The sequence below is a fragment of the Myiozetetes cayanensis genome, unplaced genomic scaffold (genome assembly GCF_022539395.1).
Source record: "Myiozetetes cayanensis isolate MyiCay16 unplaced genomic scaffold, myiCay2020 scf9, whole genome shotgun sequence".
Lineage (NCBI taxonomy): Eukaryota > Metazoa > Chordata > Aves > Passeriformes > Tyrannidae > Myiozetetes > Myiozetetes cayanensis.
The window spans coordinates 21,236,893-21,256,852 of record NW_026088185.1 but is presented as its reverse complement, the minus strand read 5'-3'; the positions used below and the strand labels follow the sequence as shown (position 1 = coordinate 21,256,852).

General features: G+C 35.6%; 1 protein-coding gene across 6 annotated transcripts in view; it reads right to left on the bottom strand.

Moving 5' to 3' along the window:
- Positions 1-19,960, bottom strand: part of KCNH7 (potassium voltage-gated channel subfamily H member 7) — a 223,531-nt gene that overhangs the window by 32,581 nt on the left and 170,990 nt on the right. For 3 of the 6 annotated variants that reach the window (XM_050339735.1, XM_050339737.1, XM_050339740.1), the window contains 3 exons: positions 15,221-15,646; positions 6,997-7,396; positions 6,112-6,311 (listed from right to left, as the gene is read on the bottom strand). In XM_050339735.1, coding sequence (XP_050195692.1) covers positions 6,112-6,311; positions 6,997-7,396; positions 15,221-15,646 — 1,026 coding nt within the window. Of the gene's footprint in view, positions 1-6,110; positions 6,312-6,996; positions 7,397-15,220; positions 15,647-19,960 lie in introns of all 6 variants that reach the window. The other 3 variants (XM_050339736.1, XM_050339739.1, XM_050339738.1) reach the window with 1 other exon arrangement.

The following is a 19,960-nucleotide window of genomic DNA, read 5'->3' as shown; positions in this document are numbered from 1 at the left end:
CACTGAAAGAGCCTGGTTCCACCTTCTTTACACCCTCCTTCATGTATTGGTTTACATCGATGAGATCCCCTGTGATCTTTCACCTCTCCAGACAGGTTGAACAGTCCCAGATCTCTCAGCCTTTCCAAGCATGAGAAATACTTCAGTCTCTGAAGCCTGGCAGTCAAAGGTATTCCTTTCATTCTGCCTACAATCTTTTGTCACACATTTTCTCTCTTGAAATATAGGTGGGATAAAACATCAAAGGCTGGGAAGCAGCTTAAGAGAGAACAAGAGGGCTCTTGTGTGTTGTGTGTCTGTTTGGGGTATGTTGAAACTAGTTTTGACTAAAGCTTTCTTGTCCTAGAATCAGTCAGACTGGCAAGCATCCAGCATATAGTTGCAGGGTTGCTAGTCCTTTGGGGTCTGTTTTTTAGCATCAAAATAGTCAATTAGGTGGGATGCTTATGAGGGGCAGGTATCTAGCATATGGTAGGAAAGATAAAGGTGAGTCTCTCAAGTTCATGTGACAATTTAAGATGGCGTAAACTGAAAAGGGAATTCTGGTCCTTCCCTGCAGTATCGGTTTATTCCTGACTTGTCTTGATCTCTCCTTATGAAATGATTTAAGAAACTGATTCATGCAAACACTAACATAGCATAAAATTTGAGCAGCTGAAGGTACAAAGAGGCAGGAATAAACACACTTTGTGTCATGACTACAAATACTTAATCTCTGTTTGGTTCCCATCTGCATAACAGAGTGCTCAGGTTACGCTGACATTGGCATCACTAAATGCTGAACAAAGTTCTCCAAATACCTCAATAATAAAATTTGAATTTTGTGTTGTGTTGAAAATTAACATTTTTCTTAGTTTCTTAAGTAAGAATGATTAAATTAATATTAATTCCTACATTTGGTGAAATAATTGATATATTTAATTTTAATCTTTCTGCCACGTAATTTTAAGGCTAATCTGAGACTCTTTAGCTGCACAAATTACACTGCACAGATTTTGAGTTAGTATCTCTGTCCCCCAGTAGCTGTTTCCTCTGATGGAGAGTAGTGTGGGATTTAGTTCTGTCATAAATATTTGACTCTCGGATTTTAATATCATCTTCATCTAGGCTAAGTATTTTTGTAATTCAGCAGCTTTGTTTCTAGCAAAAAGTTTAAATTTACTATTCCTCTGATAATTCATTACAGAAATGAACTATTTCCATGAGTAGAAGGTCAAAACATTTCCAAGGGCTTTCATCATTTAGAAAAGAATGAACAAGGTCACAGGTGGCAATAATTCTGCTCCAGCAGCTCTTGGGCTCCAGATATAATAAAGATTATTTCTAAAAAAACCTCGTCTTCATACAGAGATTTTTTTTTTTAAATTTTCAGTATACGAAGGAGTTCTTTACAACAGTTGAGAGAGAGACAGTGTGTGATGATGATGATGAGCTAATTAGCCTTTCAATGACATTGAAGTCTGACAACCTTACAAGAATTAAAATCTTTTGTTTTCAGTCATTGTCACAGCACAGGTGTGTGATGTTTTATGTTGAAATTAGTGGAGCTGCAGTGAATCATTCTTCTATAGTCTTATTTCAGTTTCTGAGTACATCTGAAAGGTGATCTCTGAGACATGATACATAGCTGGATGAGGAAGATAGAAAATTATTTCTGTTTCTTCAACTGTTGACTCCCTTATCAACAGAAAAGTTCAAAGTCTGTAGAAACTGGAAACTGACCAGATCTGTATACTTCCAAAAATATGATAGTTGAAAAATTCATAATTTCTCTTGTTTTTGAGACTTTAGACCACAAAATACAATGCAGTGGGAGACTGATAAAGGATCATTTAGCAACAGATGGACGCTCTTGAAAAATTTTTTTCCTCTAGGGTCCCTTTTCTGTTACTCAATTCAATGCAGACATTCATGTTTTTTTAAATGGTCTTGTTATAGAAAATTAAAGAACAGATTTACAGCTAATTATATCTGAGGTACTTTCTGACTGGTAAGTCTTATGATTTCCTTTCTGACATATAAACAAACAGCAGTACCCCTTTCCAACATGATGACACATTACTTCTGTTTAACCATTTATTCTTAGTTTTTCTTTCAAACATGTTTTATTTGCATTACCCTTCTGATGGTACAAAAAACTTCTCCTTGCTATTTTTGAAATTTATTTAACTTTCATAATTCTCTGCTTCAAATATATTACTGGCAGTCATTTTATTGGTAGAATTGTTTTTGTTGTAAGAAGTGATTATGGTGAAGGAAAAGCAAGAATAGCAAATGTAGTGATGTCAACCAGCTAAGTTCCAGTGGCCAGTTTCTTACAAAAGACGCCTTAACAAATTAATGGTGAACCTGCCCTTTATTCGCTACAGTAGCATTGCTGGTTCTAGATAGGGCTGTGCTCTGCTGGCTAAGACAACTTAGCACAAAAGTAAAGCTAATCATTTCCTCGGATATTTGCAGGAGAAGTCATAAATTTATGCATTTTCTGACTTGCTCTCTTCTTCTTTATTTTTGGGTAAAGCCCAAAATAAAAAACCATCTGTCCCACATCCAAAATTTTCAATAATGTGTACAGTTGGCTAAACACCTTTCAAAGTTTGTCCCACCTATTTACTTCTTTGAACTCTTTTAAAATATGAAATAAAGCAATAAAGCTATTCAGATGCACAGAAGATCCATGGAAAGAAGGGGTGGGACAGAATTGTAAAAATACATGCATAACTTAAAAAAGTATCTCAAACACTAAATATGTAATCTTTTTAGGGTAAGCATCATAGGCATGCTATTATCAGTGTTGGACTGATAACATGGGAATGAAAGGGAAAAAAGGCGGCAAAGAGAGTTTAGGAAAAACAGAACAGAATAGTTTAAAAAATAAAAAGAGATTGAATCTTTGGGACAGGTGGCATCTTTCATGAAACAGTATGCGCTGTAAACATTTTTTTTTATAATTTGACTTTGACAGTGTATATCACAGGGATATGATTTAAATTATGCTTATTCTATAGATCAAGATTTTTATCCAGATTAAAATAAATCCCAAATCCTGTTTATCCAGTCCATGCATAATTATGTGGAACTGTTTTTTATCAAAATACATTATGTAATGGAAAATAATCAAAAACATGTAGAAATGAAGCAGAAGGGAGCAAATGAACAAATAAACAAGATTCTCAGCATATTTCACCTGCAGGTCTTTAAAGCTAATTTTGAATTTAACATTTTCAAATGAGCATAAAGGATTATCTTCTGTTTTTTTATCTAAGTGATAGGATTTTGTTTAGAAAACCAAGTTTAGTCTTACTGCAGTATAACTTCTGAGGTCAAAAGGGTTTCTGTTTAATTTCTTTTATTATTTTCCATTTTTCTTGAATTCTTAAATATATTAATGGAGATAATTTAAAGCCTCTTTTGAAATATATTCTCCAGTTCTCTTTTCATATATATATATGAGTATGTGTGTGTATATGTTGTATGTACATATATATATATAAAATGTAAATTAATATGCATTTCATATTTCAAAGGAGAAAGACGACTACATTTTTGATTTTTCAGTCATGAAACAATAATAATAAAAAGATATTGGATGAAATTCTACCTTCAGATATTTGCAAAAAAACTCCAAATAAATATTGGCTGGAGTCAAACACTTGTGGCATCGAGGACAGTATTAGCCCTTTTTGTGTAAATGCAAATATTTCATGCAAAATTAGTAAATAACACATGCAAGTCCAACTCATATGCACATGGATATAATCAAGAAAACTTCATTGGTGCTTATGCTAACATGCATATATGGTTTGAACCAAGAGCATTCACGGAAAGGAAAATGCAGAATGATCAGCAGCATGGCAACTTTGTCAGAGTGACGTTCCTACAGAGCAACTATCTAACGCAAACCAATATGCACATGACCTTTTTTGACAAAGCATGACTTGAGTTGTGGGGTAAAACAGTGATTAATAAATGTGGTTAGATCAGCATTTTTTAATGTCTAATTTTTAGTAACCATTTTGCCCCACATCTGATTCTATTTGGATTATTTCCCTTTGCTATCTATCTCTTTATCATGCAAGAAGTTAGAATTAAAATTAGAAAGCACTGAACAAGCTCTAAACCCGACAGATAACATGGATATTCTCCACACTTTATACTGGAATTAAGTTTGATATAAATACCTCCTGCTCTTACCAGTGGGTGGTGTTATTCCATGTATTTAGTTGTGAAGCAGACAGGAAAGAGATAAATCTTTCATAAGTACAACATAAATCACATAATTCCTATATTATCCTTGCACTAAGTGTAATACGTTCAAACTCACTTTTAAAGGAAATTAAGTGATTGCCACAAAACTTGAGGGATAGAATTGTGAACAGAATAAGAAATAAAATAAACCAAAAAAAAGATACTAGGGTTTTTTTCCACATTTTATTTAAAAGAAAACCTCCATACTGCCTCACAATCATATTGCAGAATATGGTCTATTTAATCCATTTAGTTGTTATTTCACACTAATAACAAATCCAAGACTAATTCCAGTACATCAATTCCTGAATTATGTAACATTTCACCTGGCAACACATCCAGTTTTAGTTATTATTTCATATGAAACCGGTGTTCTTAGTACATCCATTAGTGGTAATGAATTAGTTAAGGCACACATGATTTTGTAATATCTTCAGAAATAATTCAATGAGCTATTTTAGGCTTAGGCTGCACCCACCTGCAGCTTAAGGGCACGATCCCGGAAAGTGCTGAGTACCCCACAATCCCACTTGCTATCAGAGGGAATTAGGGCCATTCAGTGCCACACAGGATGAAGCTACTGATGCTGCCTTCCACTGCAGTAATCCCCAGCAAAGGTTTATGCAAGCATCCTTGTGCTGTGCTGGGTATGTTATCCCTTTGGGGGGTACACTCATGGAAGTGGGAGGTGAAGCCCACTATATGTAATTTTTGTCTTATTTTTAACATCTCCTTTACTTAATGGTAATGATAAGGTCAAACTGTTAGTAATTCAGCTTTACGAAAGCTTTTAATCAAGATATCATTTCTGCTGACTGCACAAAAGTGCACTCTGACAGTCATTCACAAATATATGTATAGATACCACATGGAAGCTGTTTGAATTTATATCAAAATTTTGGAGGTTGATTTTTAGTTAAATTTTAACAAAAATATATAGATATTTTTGTTCTTGACAGCTTTACAGAGAGCTTTGCAAAGTCTCTAATCTCCAACTCTGAATAGCTCTGGAAAGCATCCCTCTAGAGACACAGATTCACAGATCCTAAAGATGCACAATGCTCTCAGAGTCTTCAAATCGATCTCAACTTTTCAGAAAAAAGTGTTACTGTCTCCAGAAAATAAGCCAGAAACAGAGATGCTTACTTTTATTCATTAGCAGATTGTTATTCCTTTTCAGTTGGCTACATAATATATGTTTCTATAAGGAGAGTTTACAGGGTTTTTAAAATTAAGGACAGAAAATGAGAGTGTTGTGCCTTTTTACTTCCTAGAAATGAATTTCTGTGGATGGTTAGTAGTTCTGTGTTGATTTTCAGTGCAGAATTATTTCAGTGGTTGTGAATGCAAGTGAACTACTATTCAGACTATCATGTAATTCAAATATTTCACTTTGAAAAGAGCAGCTAAACCTGCCTCTTCAACTCACTCCCAATATACCTGTTCTAGATTGCACAGTAGGATTTTGAAAAAGAATTGATCTCCACAGGTTTTACAGAACAGTAACTCTGTAGATACCAACACGTAATCTTGTTTGATACTGGAAGTGGAAAATCAGGCCAAAGAACAAACAAATTCTGAAACAGATATGTCTGAAAAAAGAAACCTATGAAATTTCTTCTCTATAATAGTCACCTCCAATTCTCAGTGAGAATTCAGATTTCTGATATAGCTTGTGATAACCTAGGCAGATAAGTGTTTGGATGCCAAACTTATATTGGCTTGGTTCTCAATACTTGCTATATATCCACCTTCTCAGGTTTGTACTTTTACAGCTTATAAATAATAAACATTTACAATCTCTAAATTCTCGTGAATTTATCTATTCCTCAGCATCAGTGCCTGAAAAACAGAACAACATACCATGTTCATGTCAATGCCATTGGTGTACGTCCATGCGTGCTGGAAGTATTCCTCAAGTCGCTGCCTCAGAGGGTTTGGGATCTGATGGAAGCGTATAAACTCCTTCACTCGCAGCATCTGCATGTGATACCGCGCAGTTCCCGAGTAGAGTCTTTGGATTATTGCAGATACATTTCCAAAAATGCTAGCGTACATTAATGCTGGATTAAATAGAAACAAAACTCACTTAAGTCATAACGTCGGGGTTTGCAGATGATGCAACAGTTCTTACAATGTACTTTGCATGTAAAACAGCTCAGATGAGAGTATTTACATTTTAAGAGATGTAGAATTGGTTTACCTGAAGCTTTTTATTGATTTGATTGTATGAGTACTTACTGAGTTAGCAGATGAGGCTTAAACACTAAATCATAATCAAGTTGGTAATTTTTATCTTTGGAGACTTTTCTAGAACTAAACCCGAGGAACTAAAGCTAAGTTCAAGATAAGAACAAAGGGCAGAGTTAAAAAGCTATGCACACATTTACAGGTTCAGGGTTTAAATGAAAAATAAAATATAATCATGATTATCCAAATGTGATGGGTCATAGTTTCCTAAATCCACTCAAAACTCAGCTTCCTTTCTCATGTAGGATTTGCTTACAGACACTGATACACAACACAAAACTTCTGACAGTTTGGATAACAGATTTTGAGTAGTCAAGGAATTTGACTACTTCCTGACACTAAATGAGTCACAACATATTTTTGCATACAACATTGCTTTCCCTGGGAATTTGCCCTTCCGGCTGCATGCTTATAATCTTATTAGCTTAGAAGGTTAAGCCATTTGCTCAAACACTGAGAAAAAAATAAGATTTAAAAAAACACGATAAAATTACTTACAGCCAATCAACATGACACAGATGGAAAAGATTTTCTCTGAGTTGGTGTTTGGAGACACATTTCCAAATCCTACACTTGTCAGACTGCTGAAGGTAAAATAAAGTGCTGTAACATATTTGTCCTTGATGGATGGTCCAGAGCTCGCATCACTTTTATTATAATGCTTTCCTAGTTGTTCTCCTAAAGAATCCAACCAGCCAATCTTGTGAGCCAAGTAAGGTCTTTCTACATTTCCAATGGCATACCAAATGCAAGCAAGCCAGTGTGCAATTAGTGCAAATATGCACATGAGGAGCATCAGAACTGCAGCACCATATTCGGAATATCTGTCCAATTTCCGTGCTACCCTCACCAAACGCAGCAGTCTAGCTGTCTTCAGAAGACCTATTAATGTAGTTGTCTGTAAAAATAAGAAAAAATTTCTCTGTTAGCAAGTGTATTGTCCTGAATAGTAAGCATGAATAAACCACTCCAGATTCCCTCCATTGCAATGTAATCTTAATTTCATTTTCTTTAAACTGTCAATTTCATTATAGGAACAGTGAAGAAAATAGGAAATGCATGTTTTAAATTAAGATAAATTGAAGTTGTCACTATCTGCTCAATATTTTTTTCATTTTGAATATTTTACTTGTTCTGAACTCTTCAATGCACTGTAATGGACATAAATGATCCATTAGATTAATGATTTTTTTGACATGATTAATTCTGTAAGTTATTGGAACTACTTATAATGAATAGGCCATGTAGGCAGTAAGTATTTTTGAACGAGGCTGTGTGACGATATTCAATCCTAACTTTAAAACTCCCTGCAATGCTCTGGGCACACATATTCTAGAAGACAGAAGTAATAGCATAGAAATTTGCCAAAGTTTCTTCACCCAGAGGGTGGTTGGGCACTGGAACAGGTTCCCTAGGGAAGTGATCACAGCACCAAGCCTGGTAGAGTTCAAGAAGAACTTGGAGAATACTCTCAGGCACATGATGTGACTCTTTGGGGTACTCCTGTGCAGGGCTAAGGGTTGAACTCAATGATCCTTGTGGATCCCTTCCAACTTAGCAAGTTCTGTGATTCTGTGACCTACAAATATTCTTCCTGTTTGTAATGGTAAGAACACTCTATACAGGTAAAAGAAGATGAAACACTGTGAACAGAAAATCATGGAAAAATTACTATTGCCAGACTCCAGATGAATCTTTTTGCATCTTGTATGTGTAGTGGTAGAAGCCAGTAAAAAAGTACTGTGCCATTAAAAAAATAAATTGGGGCAGTTATAAACCAGCAATATATTCCAAGTTTTTTAGTACAAGCCTGCACTATTACTCATTGCAGCCTTTTTGATGCTTGAATCTTTTTAAAGGAAGCTAAAGGTTATTAATATGTTTGCAAATTTCAATTAGTAAATAATTTTCATACTGTTTATTACTTATAAAAGAGATGGACAACATTTATTAAATCCTTTTATCTACCATGTTTCTGAGTAAAATCCTAAAGCCTTTGGAACAAAATAATAGTCTTTCTTGGCTGCATTTCTCAGTGAACAACTCAATATATTGGTCATATTTTCTGGGTAGATGAGCAAGAGGATGTAGGGAACACTCCTTTGTTCAATTTAACATCCCAAAGAATTATTTCAGGGTGAATGTTGCATTACAACATAAAAAAGATTTGTGAGCTCAACAGTCTGAGTGACCATATCCTTCAAAATGCTATGCCTAGGCTGAGATTCAGAAGCCTGTGAATATTGCCATTAGGTAATTTTTTTAAAGTGGATCAGGCTTATATATTTATGATCCCTTAAGAAAAGCTAATATTTGTTCTTAGTAGGGTGAGATGAGTATAGTGATGTATATCTCTATGTTATGCAGGAGGCTGGATATTCTTACAGTGCCTTCTTAAATAGATCAGATAGTAGACTGAGAACCCCAAATATGTCTACAGTGTTCCACCCAGTTCTTAAGATAAGACTTGCTAATACTATTCATCCTCATTGCCAATCTTATGCTTAGATACTACATCAGTGTGAGCTCTGGAGTATGTGGAAGGTGCATAATACAAGTAAACTCCATCTCCTTGAGGGTGAAATCAGCATGAATGAGAATAGATTTGCTTTAAAGCATCAAGAAAGTCATCCTGAGTCTTACTTCACTTCAGCACAGTGGAGAGGCTTTGACACTAAAATATAGCTGTCAGTAGAGGTGGAAAGCATGATCTGCAAGTTTTGGTGTGCCTTACATGCTGTCCAGCACTCAGCATAGATGTAGCCTTCACATAGTAACAGTACACCTCCCACGTGTAACTTGTCAGGGACAGAACTTCTTGTATTCAAAACTATGTCTTATGCAATGTAATTTTCTTGATGTGCTGGAATACTTTGATCAGCACAACACTCAGTGAGGCAGAGGTCCTAATCTATCAATTACCCAACCTACCTCATCTAGTGCCAACAATTAATGTCTGCAAATACCAATCTGATAGATGCTGCTTTCTTCCCTAGATTGCTTGCTGCTCTGTTTGTTCATATCTAACTGATTCAAATCTGCTGGTTTACAAGTTCAAGAGTTGCTGGATAATCCCTTCCCTTCCCTTCCCTTCCCTTCCCTTCCCTTCCCTTCCCTTCCCTTCCCTTCCTTCCCTTCCTTCCCTTCCCTTCCCTTCCCTTCCTTCCTTCCTTCCTTCCCTTCCTTCCCTTCCTTCCTTCCTTCCCTTCCCTTCCCTTCCCTTCCCTTCCCTTCCCTTCCCTTCCCTTCCTTCCCTTCCCTTCCTTCCTTCCCTTCCCTTCCCTTCCCTTCCCTTCCCTTCCCCCTTCCCCCTTCCCCCTTTCCTTTCCTTTTTTATCAGTAGCAATATTTTATGTGAGTTGGAAGTGCATGGAAATCCCATAGGTACTGAAACTATGAATCTGGATTGGTTAGAGATGTATACAGGATCATTTTCCTCACTATAGTACAGTCAGTGCAAGCAGTATTCCTTTTAGCACTGCACTTAGCTGCTTTCATAAATTGGAATTTATTTGAACATAATTAAGTACTTTTACAATCTAAAATCTAAACAATCTAAAATCTACTTTTACAATCTAAAATCCCATTGAAGCATTTCTTAAGTGGTAAGATTTATTAAAAAGATGAAGGTCTTAAAGTAATACCTGTTTTAAATAGATTCTGCCAAAATAGGCATTCTATTTTCTCAAATTCACTTTTTCATTGCAAATGAACAGAATTATAGGGAAATGTAAAACTTAACAGCTTAGATTTGTCCCTTGCATTATTTATATATTCAAATCTGCAAATCTAACATTTTGTTAACCAGTATAGCCAATATAGTTTAGGTATTTTTGCATCATGTAGTTATTCTGCTATTTGGCCTTTTAAAATGCCTTTTGATTTTTCCTAGCTGTAGTATAGGAGGGAGGCCTGTGCTAAACATGTATTGTGCTTTTTTATGTTTTGAGTGTAGTAGCAGCACAAAAAATAAAGGCTACATTATGCCTGCAATGGTTCCTTCATGCCTACATGATCCTCTCCATGAGCTAAGTAGAGTCATGAAACAGTTTAGATTGAAGGGACCTGTAAATGTATTCTAGTCCAAGAGCCTGGCAATGAGCAGGGACATCTTCAACTAGATCAGGTTGCTCAGAGCCCCATCCAACCTGGTCTTGAATGTTTCCAGGGATGAAGCCCCACCACTTCTCTGGGCAACCTGTTCCAGGGTTTCAATGATCTCATTGTAAAAAATTTCTTACTTATATCCAGTCTAAATCGACCCTCATTTATTTAACACCTATACCCCTTGTCCTTACCACAGGCCCTGATAAAATTTTTTCTGTTCTACTCCCTTTTAGGTACTGGAAAGCTACAATAAGGTCTCCCTGGAGTCTTCTCTTCTTCAGGCTGAACAAGCCCAACTCTCTCAGCCTGTTTTCATAGGAGAGTTTTTCCATCCATCTGGTCATCTTTGTGGCCCCTCTCTGGTCCTGCTCTGACAGGTCCATGTCTTTCCTGTCCAGAGAGCTCTGAGCCTGATGCAGTACTCCAGGCGGAGGGCAGAGTTAGAAGGGCAGAATCACCTCCCTCAACCTGCTGGCCATTCCTCTCTTGCTGCAGCCCAGCATGCTGTTGGCCTTCTGAGCTGTTAGCACAAACAGTTGGTTCATGCCCAGCTTTTTGTCAACTGGAACTCCCAAGTCCTTCTCTTCAAGGCTGTTCTCCATGAGCTCTTCTTTTAGTATGCGCTGTATGTAAAGCTATAATGTCATCTCTTAACTGTCTCTTTTTTAAATCAAGTGACCCACTGATGTGTGTGAGTAACTTAAACTGTATTCCAATGTACATTAATGTGCTCTTGCTTAAGCCATATTTCATTTGCTATGGAGCCCTTTCCCATTTCTTGGCATTGTAAGATCCCCAGTTCCTCACTAATTTCCTGCCTCACACATTTTACATTAAAACCATCATCAACCTTCTACCTTTTTTGCAACCTGTAAATAAACCTGTTGAATATGAGTACTATAGCAACAACCACAGTTAACTCTTTTCTGTCTCCTGAAAAAATCTCAAATAAATTCCTGAATTTGGCCTTTCAGCCTATGCTGCATTACCTCAACAGTCTCTTATGAGCGCTGTGTCATTGTTGAAGATTTTTATGCTGTATGTATAAGATGCTGAAAATGTTAGTACACACGGCAATTAAACAAAAATATTTCAACTAACCAAAAGCTCTTATTTATAGAAGCATACTGGTACTTCAACTGCCTTTGATAATTTGATAGAGGACTGCCGAAATGGTCCTACAGGTAACTGCTTGCTCAAGCAGTAAAGAGTTTCCTCTTCACCTCCCTTGAAAAACAAGGGAAGAAAAGCTGATATTAAATGCCTCTCTGATATTAGCCAGCCACATAAATAAATAAGTTTCCAGAGACCCTAACGTAGTGGTGCACCATCCTGGACTGTACTCAGTCCACAGCGTTGCTAATACAAAGGTAGACTGCTGTATGATCAGATAAGCAGTTTTCTGTGTAAAATACTTGAAATTCTTTGGAATATGTTTTCCAAGCAAATCACTAATCTGAGCACAGAAAACTGTATTACTCTCTTCCTGAGATGTTTTCTGAGCTTGATTTTCAAATATATTTTAATTTGGGAAGGGGCAAAGTACTGATTCTATCAGTGGAGATGCAATCAGGATGATGAGTGTGAATCTCAATTCAAGAAAAAAGTGGGATTCTTCTTTTCAGTTTCCTTTAACAGATACACTGTGTAATGGAGTGAATGGAGATGTCAAAACCAAGAGAATCAGAGTACTTTGATTTATGTGTCTTCATTCTAGCCAAACCCTATCTATTTTCTTGATTTGTTGCTACAGCTAGAAGAAACATATTTTGTGAATATGCTGGATATATAGATAATTATTTACTTATTTTTATTTTCTAAGGTAACATTTTTCCTGTTAATAGACTTTTTAATTATGTTATTTAAAATAGTTCTGATCACTCTTATTTGTACAAACAGCAAAAGTAAAATCCTTCATGCTTTTCTACATATTCCAGTTGTGTTCTCTCTGTCCTCAATTAAAAGCCCCTTATAAATATGAAAATTTTCTTGCTGATGCTGTACCATGATTTGTTTGTATATTTCATTGCTGTAGTTTCTAGATGAAATGAAAGAAGATCTAGTTATCTATATATCAGTCTGAATTTTCCCTACAACTTACCTATTTTTGAAATGAAAAGTTGATAAGCATTAAAACAAGTATTATTTTAAATGCATATATCTAACATATCTAGTAATCTTAAGCAGGATTCCCCTTGTACATGCACTTCATCTGTGTGTCTTTCAAGGAGCTGAGTACTGCAATCATTATTTGTTTAAAATCCAACTCAGACTCATCAGCTAAGAGAATGATTAAAAATAAACTACCAAAATAATAGAGAGTAAAAAGTCCATCTACTCATTACTTTTATCTTCCCACATGTCAGGGATGCCACTTAACTTTTACAACCAGACATACAAAAAAAGAGAATTATTTACTACCAACCATAATAATTTTTTTCTTAGTCACTTTAAGCAGAAAAAAAAATTATATTAGTTCTCTATTTTTGAAAATGGAAAGTTAACTGTCTAACTCCATTGCTTTCCTATGGTTGACAAAGTACAACTCAAATAGAAGCATTCAGATAGTGCTGCATGTGGTATTTGGATTATTATCTCCTGCCCTTTCAAGACTCTGTTTGATATCAAGGTGTTTTAAAGCTGGGTGAGCATGCATGGAGCTCTCTATAGAGCTTATGTTGTTTAATAAAAAGACTATTCAATAGAATTGTTCATAGGGGATCTTATTTGAAGAATCTCTAGATAACAAAAAAGAACTATTTCATAAAAAAGATAACCCTTACAACTGGGGAAAAAATCTATTAAATGAAAAATGTTCCATTCTGACAGTTTTACATTTGCTTCTTCTTGCTAAACTATCAAAAAGGGATCGTTGGGGAAATATTATAGTTAGCAATGTAGGAGGAAAACCTGCAGTAAGTAGCAGCTTAGAAAAAGTGATTGGCATATTCAATATCATGAATGAGAGAGGGAAGCTATGATGGCGTGGGAACAGGACATAATCTATACAGTGTCACTGCTGTTTAGTAAACAAACCAGCTTTTCCAGGCAGTGAAACTTTTCAATTACTAGGCTTTGAGAGAATAAAGAATCAATTTACTTATATCTACAATACTGAAAAAGTCATTACATGGTCCAATAAGTTCTATTTTATAAAGTTCCATGTTTTTGTATTTGTGTACTCATCTGCAAGAATGCACTTGTTTTTTACTAATCCTTACATTATCTTATGTTAAAGTTATCCCTTTAACATCACTTTGGCACCTGGCCCTTTGCTCTTAAAGTACATCCTTAGCAGGGCAGGTAGAAGAACGATGTTCTTCTGAACAATGTTCAGAGCACTTCATCAGTGAACTCTGGAATTGGTGCCTGTTGTAATCCCTTATGTTCCACACTTCTAATCACTGAAAATAATTTTTGGCAATGGTAAGTGCTCAGTGATCAGAAATGGATGCAGATGCAGACCACATCTGAAGGGGAATGTTGTGGTCAGAGTTAGAAGTAATGCCATTATCAAAACGTTTGTGCTGTCAAAACCACAGAAAAAAGTATCTGCAGAGACTGAGACGTGCCACAGACAATGAATGCAAAAGTTGATCAAAGTTTTTCTTAAATCTGTAAGCTTTTTAGTCCCCTTCTGAATAGTAAAGTTCTCTTCTGATAAGAGAACTATTAACATGTTCCCTCTGTTCTTTATGTTACTCTTTCTCTTATTGCTTTCCCAGAATTAATTTCTACTGCATGGTATTATCTACATGGTATTATATACATGTTTCTCTCCTCATTTACCTTTTGCTTGGTTTGCTGCTTTTTTAAAAAAACTGCTACATTCTGTGCATCACAAAAATCCAAACCCAATTATCTACTTGTCGGTTAACTTTCTATTAAAAAATGTTATAATTTTAGTCCTTCTTAAACTAAATAGAATTCCTTGGATGGAGGAAGCGTTAGGTCAGTAATCCAGAATATAGCATATGTTTATACACCTTTGGGCCATTTTGAATGCATATATTGAACACTTTTTCACTCTACTGTATAGACAGGGCTTGGACATAAATCTTGTCTAACAAGGTTAATCCCAACTAATCTTTTTTCTTTCTTTTGATAGTCCATATTCTTGATAAAATAGACAACAGTCAAATCTTTTTGTTAACTGGTACAGTTTACACTTCAACTAATCTGTTTTATGCTAAGTAAACATCTGATCTAAAGATTTTGAACAGAGAAAATTTGTTTTAATGCTTCAATGCCAACACAGCATTATATGCATTTTTTCAGTTTTTACAAAGCAAGCAGCAATCAAGTGAACAGTTCTTATAAAAAAGCATTTGAAAAAGTCCTTCATATGCAATATATTTCATTATTTGTAAAGACATTATCAAATATGGTATAAGTGAGAAATACTAGCTGAATCATTAAATGTTTTCTCTTGTCAATGAAAGTTAATATTGTATATCATTATAAAAAGGAAGATTTAATTTTAGTTTAACTTTAAAAGATGAGGTGGAATTACTAAACAGCCTGTAAATGACAAGGAAAAGATACTTTAGAGCACACGTAATATTGTGGTAAAGTAAAAAATTAGATTTAAGATTTCATATTCATTTAAGCTTACCTCTTCAGAGCCAGAGCCAAAAATCAGCAGGTCAAAAGGTATTGCAGCAACCATGTCAATTAGGAACCAGCCTTTGAAGTAGTGAATTGCTATTTTTGCTGGGTCACTTACCACTTCTTCATTCTGGTTTACATATGTTGTTCTGAAGTTAATTAGAATGTCAATGATAAACATAATATCCACAATTAAATCTACAACATTCAGTGGGCTGCAGGAATATCCACACTCTCTCCTCTTCCGATCCTCACTATCATTCAGAAGGAAGGCCGCAGAGTAAGGGGTGAATATGGCCGTGTATATCACCAGCAACAAAATGAGCCAGTCCCAGACGGCTTTGAAAGGACTATAGTGCAATATAGTAAACTTGTTGATGCGAGGTGTCTGGAGTTTATATTCTGGTAGAACATCAGCCCCTAAGGATAGAACCTACAATAAGAAATATATCATGTCAATAAACAGACAGTGTATCTATTGAAACTTTCAGTAAACTTAGAAAATACAGGACAAACTTAAAAGTATTTCTCGGTAGTTTTGAGGATTACGCTTCAATTGGTGTTTTGGCAAACTAAACTTGTGTGAAATTCATGATTTCTGCCAGGTCCAATAAATTCATTGACAATTTTTCACATTAGGTTGATTCCTGTTCCCTGTAGCAACCCTTAAGTGGCATATCTAGTCCATAAAATCTGCATAATTAAGCATGTCATCAAATTCATTTATCCACCACATGATAACCTTGCCAGCCTGTTCACGGGCAGTGAATGACTTTTCTTGGTGTGATGTACTGTTTTTCTCCCAAAGCAAATCTATTATCATTGGCTTAAATTCACTACAAAAGAGTCTGCCCTCATTAGAAATTGTAGGCAACCAGAAATAAATTGTTAGAGAAAGATCTGTTAGTGTCCTTGACAGCTATCTCCAGTTTGAGTCCTGTGTTGGGGAAAACTTTCATACACAGACGGATTTCACTGAGGCTGTAATTCTAATTCAGCTAAAGGTGTAACAAAGAATGATACCACAGGAGTATTGCTTTTTGCTTCACTTCTACTATTGTCAGTGCCTAAAGCTTGTTATTATTCCTTTAGAAGTATGGATTTGTTATCTGCTGGTGTTACCTAAGTTGGATTTCAATTTTATTTGGAAGGATTATGTTTGTAAGCACTGCTTAATTTGCTGGCTCTGGAAGCTGAAATGTTTGCTTTGTTGCAAAGAACAAGCATAGTGTGGGCACCAGATAAAACAAATTTCCTTTGGCTGCTCCTCCGTTCTGACTGAACTCTGACAAGAAGGAAAAAAACCTTAAGGGTAAGAAGGTAAATTATGATTTTGCTCCTATTCAATGTTTGTTGTATTTATAGAGACTGTCAGCAATTATGCTAATTATTGCCTTCTGTGCTCCAAATCCTATGGGACTCAGATCACTACTTCATTTTACACAGACCAATGAACAAACATCAGATGGTGACAACCTTTAGTTACTACCCATTTTGACAATATTCATAACCAGGAAAACTCATACCCTTTTTCCTTTACTTCTACTTATTCCTTGTTTCCATGCTAATTAAAAACAGTTATATTTAGAAAATCATATCTTTCAAAGGTTATTAAAATTCCTAATTCTATTCAAATAAAATAATGACTGGAAGAAGAGTTACCTTCTCAGCAACATTGTCTGCTTTTATTTGCCTTTTTTTTTTTTTTTACAGTTAGTAGTTTGGGATTTGAGATTTCAGCTTATTCAAGATAAAGGAAGTTCATGCTTCTCAAACATAATCTTATAAAACTGTAAGGGTCAACACACTTCTTGTTGTCTAACATTCCAACAGCAAGTGTTGTATAAAGATCCTATCCTTAGTAATCTAGAGGCACTTCTTATTAAGTCAAGTTCTACTCCGAAAATGTTGTGGGAACACAAGGGTTAATAAGCACTCTTCTTTGAAGTGTGAAGGAAGAAAAAATTAAGCCATCCAAAAGATTATGTGGTAGCTTCAAGCAACCATTAAGCACTGTGTTGACCTGGTGGTAGAGGTTGTTCATCAATTTTTTGTATTGTAACTAGGACTTGCACTTAACTAATGGTGCTAGCTAATTTTTTATGCATCAAACACATTAGCTGGCAGCAAGCTGAAGCATTGCTTAGTCTTTTAAGCAGTTTTAATATTTTCAGACCCCCACCTGGTGAGTTGACAAGAATGTTTTCCTAGTATTTGGGAGCAGTGAGTACATGTGACAAGAGAACTGCTATTTATAAAAGTTGTATCACTGTTCTCCTGCTGGATTTGCAGACTATGAAGGAAACAGATTAGACAACAAGAATAATACAGCTTACTTCACAAGTTTCTTGCAGTTGCTTGAAAATTCCAGACAGTGTGCTTCACTTCAGAGCAACACATAATGTAAATTGGACTTATTCCCCTGAAATCTGGCTCCTAGTCTCATTTTAGTTACATTTATTCCTAGGTTGATTTAGACTAAATTAGGTGAAAGTGAAGAGTTAAAAAAAAAAATCAGTTGGACAAAATGAGGGTACAGCAGTATAAAAGTGATCATAGCAGAAATGGATCCAACTTTTTTTGTGTTAGTTTCTTAGACACACACAACAAGAGAGGCTGACTGATGGTTGTGAGTTTCATATCCATAATGTGATACAGAACTTTTTTGCTTCTGCACTGCTTACTTGCATGCAATGAGAAGTGAAAACACTCATGTAACTATTTTTCTTTGCTGTATCTTAAGAAAGAAGATGGGACCTCATTTCTGAAATAAGGATCAGAGTTGCACATACACAAAAAGGAGAAAACACATTATTTAGTTTCATATTGGCAGTTTCCAGAAAGACTAATTGCATATGAGATGAATTTGTCGTCTTGCTGTTCTGTCACATCCTTGCAAGGCTTGTGTACTCATGTGATCTTGGCCATCTTGGCTAGATAGAAGGCTCAATTTACTTAGAAATCCACTGAAAAGACTTTTAATATTTCCACTTGATTAAAATAGATGTTGGAAAATTCACTGTTAGTAAAAAGACAGTTTATTAAGTCTGGGCAATTTATTCTCTTCTGGGCAATGAAACTCTCGTAGTTTGGATTGTAAAAGAGGTAGCTTAGGGAGTGAAACATTTTTAAGAGTAAGCAGCATGACTGGGACAAAAAACAAATATTGCAGTGTTAAAAAGTCTTTGAACCTTGGGATAAGACATGATGACAAAGTCAAGCTTTTTTGCGTCTTACTAAAAAGAAGACTATAATGCTAAGTCAGAAAAGTCATAGTAGTTGCAATGGGTTTCTCTTAAGAAAAATTAGAGCTATTCAACCTTGATGAAATACTATTTCACTGTGGCTTTCCTGGTGAAAACAATAATATATTTATAACTGGTATGTTTTACAAGCAGTATCAGATAATAAGATTTAATCTCTTTACAGCGAGAACATCTCAAGGTTACATAAACTGTGCTGTATTTTGCCTTTGAGTAAAGAACTCTGTTTACCCCATTCACTGTTAAACCAGCACTGCTGAGAGTCAGAAGACTTCATTAAAACACATTTTTCATTCTGAGAATCTTGCTTGAGGTGTTTGAGAATCACAGACAGGGCTGGTGAACAACTTTTACTCTTTTTAGGTTCATATGCTCACTTCCCAAGATCGCAAGTTCAAGGTAGCATTTATTATAGAAGGGCTGCAATCAGATACCCAGAATAATATCAAGTGAGATCAAAGTAAATGTCATAAATTCACACGTTTTGGACAGATTTATCTTTCTGAAGTGTTTGGTTGCTTTCAGTTTCTCAAAGATAACAGCAGTTCATTGAAATTGAAAGAAAATATATTTAAGAAGAATGAAAATTTAATATTGGCGTAGGTTGTGCTAAGCAAGAGGAGAAAGGAAGCACATGTACCAGAGGCACACCAGAGGTACTCTTATGCAGTAGTAAGTGAAACAAAAAAAAAAGAAAAAAGATTCAGTAAGCCTTTATCACTTCAAACTGGGTTACACTATTTGTGGTGTTATCTTTTTTTGGGCAGTTCTAACATCTTTCCCGTTTAAGAAAACCGGCCTGGTACCAGGCATAATTACTGTTCTGTGTTGTGTTTAAAAGGCCTTGTTTTGCATAGTATTTCTTGGTGAAGTGTCAGAGAGCCAAACTAGACTGATATGCTTTGCAACACATTGGCAATATGCTTCACTAGGTAACTTATTACATGCTCTGTGGCATCACAGGCAGCAACAGCATTTGACTCTTCTTCCCTGTACAAGTTCTTTTATAAAATGGAATTTGTAGGCAAAATGTTAGACAAGATGTTGCATGATCTGGGAATTTTACTCTGGTGTCTGTTACTGAGTTTCTCAGTGATCTTAGGCAAGCTGATGTTTAACCTAACTTCTGTCAAGTAGAGAGAATAATATTTACCTACTAAACTGATAGTATCCTGCAAAGGATAATAGCAGAAAACATTTATAAAAGCTATTTTGCAAGAGCAGTGGGCTATCATAATTCTTACTTCTCTAAGTTTAGTTGATTCTTTTTATTTTTAAGATTAATTCACACAAATATTTGTCCTCTTCTGCACCAAATGAAGTGTGACTAGCAGGTCGAGAGATGATTTTTTCCTCTCTACTCCACTTTCATGAGACCCCACCTGGAGTGCTGCATCCAACTGCGGAGCCACCTGCATAAGAAGGACCTGTTGGAGTGAGTATAAAGGAGGCCACAAAGATGAGCAGGGGGCTGGAACACCTCT